This window comes from Poromitra crassiceps (genome assembly GCF_964638095.1).
Source record: "Poromitra crassiceps genome assembly, chromosome: 13".
NCBI lineage: Eukaryota > Metazoa > Chordata > Actinopteri > Beryciformes > Melamphaidae > Poromitra > Poromitra crassiceps.
The window spans coordinates 2313904-2323081 of NC_139644.1; the positions used below are offsets into that span (position 1 = coordinate 2313904).

The 9178-nt window shown below is 44.0% G+C and overlaps 1 protein-coding gene across 1 annotated transcript; it reads right to left on the reverse strand.

Moving 5' to 3' along the window:
• Positions 1–641: 641 nt before the first annotated feature.
• On the reverse strand, positions 642–8285 carry LOC310787867 (NACHT, LRR and PYD domains-containing protein 3-like; the record flags this gene model as incomplete). The annotated part of the gene is made up of 7 exons (XM_083649328.1): positions 642–1183; positions 1853–1857; positions 2191–2364; positions 4452–4625; positions 4727–6593; positions 7119–7226; positions 8009–8285. 7 exons carry the CDS (start codon positions 8283–8285, stop codon positions 642–644), a joined length of 3147 nt encoding a protein of 1048 aa, XP_083505454.1.
• Positions 8286–9178: the final 893 nt, after the last annotated feature.

Sequence of the window (9178 nt, forward strand, 5' to 3'; positions counted from 1 at the left end):
GTCTAATAATTGCATACGCATAATTAATGCTATGAGAATACAATGACATGACATCTCACACATATAGATTCACCCGTGGCATTGAGGACTTCTCTCCTTTTGCTGAAACCTTGGACAGTGCATAGTCTTCCATAACAATTGATAACAGTTTCCCTGTCAGACTGCACGACGCACATACATTTCCAAAGTTCATCCCCCTCCTCTCTGCCTTTCCTCCTCTCCCTGAGTATAAAGCATATGTCAAACTGTCAGTCATCACTGAATATTTGGTCTCTATATGACATATCAGAATGTGTACATTGAGATTCAGTCCTCTGACAATGCAGATTGCCAGATAGTGTATGGTTTTTTATATACTCCTATAATACACTTCCTGGACTCCTGGTTTCAATTCATTTGGTTTATATTAGCTGTTACATATATTATATTGCGGATGAGGAGTGGTAAATTCCATTCTCTAACACGTATAAAAGCAATAATCATTAATTCATTGATTCATTAATTCATTTCATTGATTCAAAATGCATGTTACAGTAACTGAGTGGTGTTAAAACCCTGATCCTGTGATCCTGTACAGAGTGAACCATCATCTCAACAGCTGTTTAGTCAGCAGTATGAGTCTTTCTCTTTCCCTCCTCTATCTAACACAGGGAAACTGAGTCACCAGACCCAGACCAGAAGCCAAACCTAAACCCAGGGTAGAGTGGTTCAGTGAATGTGGAGTGGAAGGTGTGGAGGTGGATCAATGTGTCAGAGGAAACTTTGTAGAAGGACAGAGAGCCAGCAGGCCAGTCCAGATAGACTGCTACCCTGTTAGAGCCAGAGGAGGAGAGGGAATGTATCTTTGTTACTCTGTTATTGTGACAGACAGAGGAGTAACTATCATTAATGCAGATCAGACTCCAAGACATTTCATTCACTCCAAGCATACAGTCTTCACCGTCTTCTCTCCTTCTGATTCCTCTGTGAGTCACTCCTATGTAAACCCTTCCTTTCCACTTGACCTCCCAGTAACAGCGACCAGTCAGACCATTTCTACACAGCAGCTGATAGCAGTAGTCAAATCTCTCTGGGTGATCAGGATATGGCTGCTCCACTTGCATCTTTGTAACCTTTCTGTCCTCTTCAGACAGGAGGAGCTCTCTGTGTGCTGTGTTTGGGTCCAGTGTGAGGTTAACAGCATCTGGTGGAGAGAACAGGACTTAAGGTATTTGTACACACAGTCCACTTTTTTTCCGTATGCGTTTTTATGCCTCCACCGGCGATAGCCAGGCCGGAGGCATTATGGATTCGGGTTGTCCGTCCATCCGTACATCCGATGTTCGTTAACGCGATATGTGAGGAACGCCTTGACGTAATTTCATCAAATTGGCCTCAAATGTCGACTTGGACTCAAGGATGAACTGATTACATTTTGGTGGTCATAGGTCAAAGTTCAAGGTCACTGTGACCTTACGAACGCCATTCCCAAGTTCGTTAACGTGATATCTCAGGAACGGCTTGACGGAATTTCTTCCAATTTGGCTCAAACGTCGACTTGGACGCAAGGATGAACTGATTAGATTTTGGCGATCAAAGGTCAAAGGTCAAGGTCACTGTGACCTCTCGAACACCATTTTCAAGCTCATTAACGCAATATCTCAGCAATGCCTTGATGGAATTTCTTCGAATTTGCTTCAAACGTCCACTTGGATTTAGGGACGAACTGATTACATTTTGGTGGTCAAAGGTCAAAGTTTAAGGTCACTGTGACCTCACGACCGCTCATTTCATGCTCGTTAACGTGATATCTCAGGAACGCATTGAGGGAATTTCATCAGATTTTTTAATTGGGTAATTGCCCTAATCCAACTCCTACTGGGGGGGGGTAGGTGTGGGGGGTGTTGGGGGTTTAGGGGCCAACTCCCACGGGTCCAGTGTGAAGAATAATTGAATGTGTGTTGCACACTTACATTTCCTCAGACCTGGTGTCAACATCTGCACTCCACCATGGTCCACACTGGGGAATAAACAAAGTCAGATCAGCAGATTCTCTTTGATAATGGAAACATGGGCATTTAATAACCTTCAATGTGAATGAGTTTCCATACAGCATCAGTCATAACTGCAGTTCAATATTCCTCACATTCTCAATATGACAGATAAATGTGTGTGACGCTCAGCCTTCTAGCAGATATTGCCTCTCCATACCTGAGAGAGTCCAGTCTCCAGTGTGGATCCTCCAATCCAACAGAGACCAGCTGCACTCCTGAGGCTCCTGGATGATTGTAGCTCAGGTCCAGCTCTCTCAGATGGGAGGGGTTGGAGCTCAGAGCTGAGGCCAGAGAAGCACAGCCTTCCTCTGTGAGCAGACAGCCTGACAGCCTGTGCACACGCACACACACACGCACACGGAGTTAAGTTAGAGTCTAACATAAGTTAGGTTAATTACAGTTTTCTGTTGTTGTTGTTTTAAGATAGCCAAGTTCTCAGTGTAAACTTTCTGTTGTAAAACAAGATAGGATTACATGTTAGATAAGTCACTTTGGTAGACTTAGAAAGTGTATAGAAAACTGGAAGATCCTGCCCCTCTCCATGATTGGCCGTATAAACTCAGTTAAGATGGTTTATCTTAGGTTCCTTTATCTTTGTCAAAATCTTCCCATCTTTATCACATCAGCTTTTTTCAAAGAACTGGACCCTGTCCTACATCTGGAATGATAAGAACCACATCATTTCAAAAGTTCACTTCCAAAAATCCAAGTCTGAGGGAGGACTGGCCTTATCAGTATTTAGGGACTACTACTGGGCTCCCAATGTTAGGGCTCTAATGTACTGGCAGCAAGGGACTCCGGGTAACTTACCTTCTGGGGTCCCCCTGTGGCTGAAGATGGAGGCCAGCTCCATTATCAACTCTTCCTTGCCAGCCATGCTCTTTGCTAAGTTAGAGAAACCTGGGACCTTAGGAAAATTAATTTTGTCATGAAAAACTCTGTCAGAATTTTAAACTAAGTCAGGAGTGTTTTGAGTCTACCAGATGTCTCTGTCCACACGCCAATTTGTTTCAATCACTCTTTTTTGGCTCCATGGTCAAAAACTACCACGCCTGGAGTGAGAGGGGGCTAGTTTCCATCAAAGACCACCCCATGTGAATCAACAATAACACAGAAGAAAGAGAAAATAATGAGTGCGGGGAGAAGACGTGGAGGAAATTGTTAATAATAGCGACGCCGAAAGCAGAACACCGTTGTCTGTAAACATTACAAAGAATTCAATGTGAGTTTCAATTCAGTAAATTGATGTGTTAACATGTGTTCCATAACGTTAAAAGCCCGCAGTAGTCGGGCGACCGGGACATTAACGTTACACACCAATTTCACAAATGCTGACAACTGCAACGTTACTTTGGAGAATGCGGGGCAGCTCATTCACTGAATCACCGTTAATGTTAAACAACCCTGAAATAGTACATGTTAACAATTTTTTTTTGAGATGGCTGACAACGCTTTAGGCAACGTTAGGCTATGTCATCAAAATAAAATGTCACCATGTCTGTAAATGACTGCTTACGTGTTAGCATTACAATTATTACCAGTGTGCCTTGAAAATGAGGTGGTTTTCGTCTCGTTTAAAAAAAAACGGGTCATTAAAAATGATCAATAATTATTGATATCGACTGATATGAAATATTTCATATCTATATACTTTTTAGCTATATCGCCCAGCCCTACTATCTATCTATCTAGGCCTATCTGTTTGTTCACTATATTAGGCCTATTTATACAAAGAGGTGTCTGTGTATCTATCAACTTTTCCATCATGTTTACCAGATCTTGCGTTTTCTTGCAGAGCACTTCAGTAGATCCAACAGATAGGTGCAACGCTTGCATAACACATGGGTGTTCAACGCACTACTGTTTCTGTTTTAAACAAACATTTTGCTAGGTTTTGCCGGATCTGAACTCAGCCTGTAAGGCTGAGGCGGAGAGAGAAAGAGAGAGAAAGCAAGCAAGCAGACAAACTGTCTTTATCGATAAACGGCTAAACGCTAAAGTGTGTGTGTGTGTGTGTGTGGGTTAGGGTTAGGTAATACAGAGAGAGAGAGAGAGAGAGAGAGACAGCCTCGCAGCTGCAGTATCGGTAGGATGATTGCTTCTACAGCCTGCTTCAAATAGACACAGTGATCAGCTTGATTCTTCACCAGTCAAATTGGCTAGTAACTTAACAATGTTTACCTGCCAAAGTTAATTTATACCACGGATTTGGCGGGTGGCGGGTGTTAATTTCAAGCCCTGGACACAAAGTAGAGTGAAAGGTTATTACCCCAATCATACAGTAAGAGCAGACTCTGCTCTTATGATAGGATTTTCTCTGCTCAGAAAATCCTCCTCAGGTTAGCAATCACTGACGTTGCCCTGTAAGTGAAGCAGGATTTAAATGGTCATGTTTTGACCAGGTTGAGGGATCCTGACCTGAGAGTTTCCAGTCTACAGTGAGGACTCCGCAGCGCAGCAGAGATCAGCTTCACACCTGAGTCGTGCAGGTTGTTGTTACTCAGGTCCAACTCTCTCAGACTAGAGAACTGGGAGCTGAGAATTGAGGCCAGAGCTTCACAGCTTCTCTCTGACAGTTGACAGCCACTCAGCCTGATATAGAGGTAGTGATGAAGACAAACAACATGTTATTCCACCCATTTTGTACTCACATGACATTTTAATAAAGTAACTTTAGCTATTTATCCACGTACATAGCTTTGTTGGAGGCTTTGACCACTGGCAGCAACCCCAGAAGAGCCTCCTCTGAAGCAGAGTATTTCTTCAGGTCAAACACGTCCAGCTTCTCTTCTGATGACAGTAAGATGAAGGCCAGAGCCGACCACTGAGCAGGGGAGAGTGTGTCTGTGTAAAGACTTCCTGATCTCAGGTATTGTTGGATCTCATCCTCTAGAGAACGGTCATTCAGCTCATTCAGACAGTGGAACAGATTGATGCTTCTTTCTGGAGAAGAATTCTTCTTGATGTTCTTCTTGATGTACTTCACTGTTTTCTGATTGCTCTGTGATGCACTTCCTGTCGGTTTCAGCAGGTCTTCTAGGAGATCCTGATTGGACTGCAGAGAAAGACCCATGAGGAAGCGGAGGAACAAGTCCAGGTGTCCATTTGGACTCTGTAATGCCTTGTCAATAGCAATCCTGTGGACCTTTGTTGTAGATGTTTTGCTTAAAAACATCCACACATTTTGGAAAGTCACTTGTGGCCTGGGCATCACATTCCTGTTACTGTTATTGAGTGACAGGACCACATGAAGAGCAGCCAGAAACTCCTGTAGGCTCAGATGGACAAAGCTGAACACCTTGTTCTTGTCATTGTCCTTCTTTGGTCGGTCCTGCTCTTTAAAGATCTCTGTGAAAACTCCCGAATACACCGAGGCTTCCTTGAAGTCAATGCCACTCTTTTTTAAGTCCTTCTCATAGAAGATCAGGTTGCCTTCCTCCAGCTGGTGGAAAGCCAGTTTTGCAAGTGACTGAATGTACTGTACGCAGTTTTCTGTGCCATACTTCTCTTTGGTCTGATCGATCTGAAACACCAGGAATTTTGTGTACATCTCAGTCAGGGTCTTGGGCAGGTTTTCTTCTCTCTGACTGGTTTTCAACAGCTCCTTCAGAACGTTAGTCGTGATCCAACAGAACACTGGGATGTGGCACATGATGTGGAGGGTTCGTGAAGTCTTAATGTGGGAGATGATTCTGCTGGCCTGCTCCTCATCTTTGAATCTCTTTCTGAAGTACTCGTCCTTATGTACATCAGTGAAGCCTCTCACCTCTGTCACCATGTCAATGTACTCAGGAGGGATTTGAGTGGCTGCTGCAGGTCTTGTGGTCATCCAGAGGCGAGCAGCAGGAAGCAGTTTTCCCTTGATGAGGCTTGTCAGCAGTACTTCTACTCTGGTTGGCTTTGTCACATCAATAGACCACTTTTCATTGGCTTTGAAGTCTAGTTGAAGACGGCTCTCATCAAGTCCGTCGAACACAAACAGCAGTTTGAAGTTACTCTTCTCATAGCTGGTGTTTCCTGATGTTTGTAGTCTTGTGAATATTTCGTTAAGAGCCTCCTCCGTGATGTCTTTGGTTTCCCAGATACATTCATGAATTAGTTCTGCTAAACTAAACCTTTCACCCTTCAGTGAATTCAGCTGACGGAAGGTGAAGGGGAATATGAGATGAACATCTTGATTGGCTCTTCCTTCACTCCAGTCCAGGATGAACTTGTGCACAAGGAACGTTTTGCCGATTCCAGCAATACCAATGGTCAGTACTGTTCTTATGGATCTGTGCTTTCCAGAAGGTTTGAAGATGTCGCTCGGTTTGATTGATGCCATTGTGTCCGCTGGCTTTCTTGGGGCCATCTCAATCTGCCTGACCTCATGCTGGATGTTGATGTGTACATCACACCCGTCTGTGATGTCAAGCTCTGTGTAGATATCCTCCAGATGTTTCTCATCCTTCTTCTCTAACCATCCTTCTTCTGCACACATAAACTTGTCCTGGATGTTAGATTGGAGGTTTTCTTGGTGCCGTGTGATGAGTTGTTGAGACTCTGATCTCACCAGAAAATCTGTGTAGAACAAAGTAATATCTATTAAAAAATTAGTACAGTAGTAGACAGTGTTTACCAGACACCTCTTTCACAGCTAGCAGTTATAACAGTTACAGTTTTATAACAGTTGTAACAGTTAACAGTTACAGTTAGTTATAACAGTTAGTAGACGGACAAGCCCGTCTTTTATTGTCACACGAACACACCCAACACATGCATGCGGCCACAAACACACACTCATGCTGACGGTGGCCGGTGAAATTTGTCCTCTGCATTTAACCCATCCAGGCTTGTCCTTTCCTCCGGGGGTCAGGCCAGGAGCAGTGCTCGGTTTTTCTTTCCCGCGCCCGGGGACCAACTTCGGATGTTGTCGTCACTGGTCGGATGACGATGACAATCTTCTGCATGTTTTTAGTGGGGGGGTTATGTACGGAGGAACCCCCTGGGGAGCACAGGGAGAACATGCAAACTCCACACAGAAAGGCCCTTTCGACGAGATAACCCACCTGGGCAGTAGGCACTGAAGATATGCAGCACACTTACCTTCAGTCTTTCTGCTTCCGGTGGGAAGGTGAGGAAGAGGAGCAGACTCTGGTTGACTGGAGGAAGCTCCTCTGTTCTCTGAAGTCTCCACGACATCGCTGACATCCACTTAGAGAGGGAAAGAGAGAGCGAGAGGAGGGGGAGAGAGGGATAGAGAGTGAGAGAGAGAGAGAATGTCACTGACATGAATTTAACACTAGCCAACCAGCCAACAGCCCATATTAATCCCACAACTCTTTACATACAGTAAATACTGAAGGATTGATCATTCATCATGTTTAGTATCCGTCTGAGTCTCTCAGAAAAATAAGTGACACAAACTATCTTCATCTGAACAGACCCGTACTTGTGTTCCTGTTTAATAAACCTGAACCATCAAACTGCTGTCTGTATCATCCTTGACTGAGCTGTGCTGGTTCTGGTCCTCAGTCCAGGCCTTGCATGTCTGATTTAAAAAAATAAAATGAAATGATGCACTTTGCACTCTACTGTATATACAGTCAAATGTTTCAGTCACACTTGATTTGGATAGCCCAATGTTGAGCTTCCATTTCTTATCAAGTGGCTATAATGTGGCACTAAAAGCTTGCTGAGTTTGATAGCGATACTCATAACTGTGTGAAATGTCTATAGATATTCATTGTCTGCATGGCCAGGGTTCATTTTAGGATTGGGGTTAATATTAGAGAGTTACATAGCCTGTAGAGATGAATCAAATAGAAAAGTGACACTGTTGAACATCTACTTTTTACCACTTGATAGTTACTTTAATGTCAATGTGGACAACAAAAAAGACAATGTTTGACTATCCAAAGAAAGTGTTCCCAGTGTTTAATAATAAATGCATTAGACATAGGTGTCTTTTATTTTCATACCCTCCCGTGACTTACCTTCGAGTCCTGAGCTGCTGTCTGATAAACTCTGCACTAGATCATTCCTGTTCATCTTCTTCAAAACCTTCTTGGTCACCTCCAGAGAGTTTTTGCTGTAGGTCTGCATCATCAGATCCACTGTGTCCAGCCTGTCTGCCTTCTCCAATCTGCTCTTTGGGATGGCTGGGAAGCCTTTGAGGATGTCAGCCTGCTGCAGGAACCATCGGAAGCCCTTGAAGTCCTCGTCTCCCAAATCATTCAGGGTTTCCAATAGCAGTTCTTTAATTATCACCATCGTTGCTCCCTAGCAAATTCAAAGAATATTTTCAACTAGTAGGACAAATTTATACAATATACATTTATACAATTATGCAGGTATGGAAACTCTTGAGCTCATTGTCTCTCAAATCCTCGAGTGTTTCCAAAAGCTTCGCTCTAAGCCTTTGTTCACACCAGGCGCTTAAAAGAGGCAGAGCTGAAGCAGCGCTTAACAGAAGCTGAGTGTCACGCTAAACCGGTCACACCAGAAGCACTCTCTTTTCCTCAGCGCCTCGCTCGGCTCGCCTTGCCCCCGCCCACAACTTGCACTGAATGTATGCCTGGCAGATTCACGCTTGGAAAATAGAACAGAATCCTGAACGGTCTCTTCAGCGTGGCTTGAGCATGGCTTGAGTGTGGCACGCGTGCGGCTGGAGTGAACGGTCTCTTCAGCGTGGCTTGAGCATGGCTTGAGTGTGGCACGTGTGCAGCTGGAGTGAACGGTCTCGCCTGTTAACAAGGATGCCAACAAGGATTCCACTTTCCCAAATTTAAAGGTACTATCCGTAGGTTCTGGCGAAAAATAAACGTTCACAAAGTGTTTTCTATTACCAATGAGTGATGAGTGCTGACATGAATATCCACTTCCCCACAGCCAAAACACGACCAAACATGCATGCCACAATAACGTCTGATAATTCATCCAGAATCCTTCCTGGGCATCTCGAGGCTGATCTGACCGATAAATTGTCCAGGTTGCCGTTTTCAAGTGACTTTTATAAGTTAACATTAGAAAGCAACCAACACAGATATTTTCACCTCTAAACTTGTGTGTTATGGTTTTAAATCCTCTGCTATTCAGTGGGTCAAAAGTTACCTGTCTGACAGGTCGCAGAGTATATTTGAATGGGGCTCTAGCCGTAGGGTCCT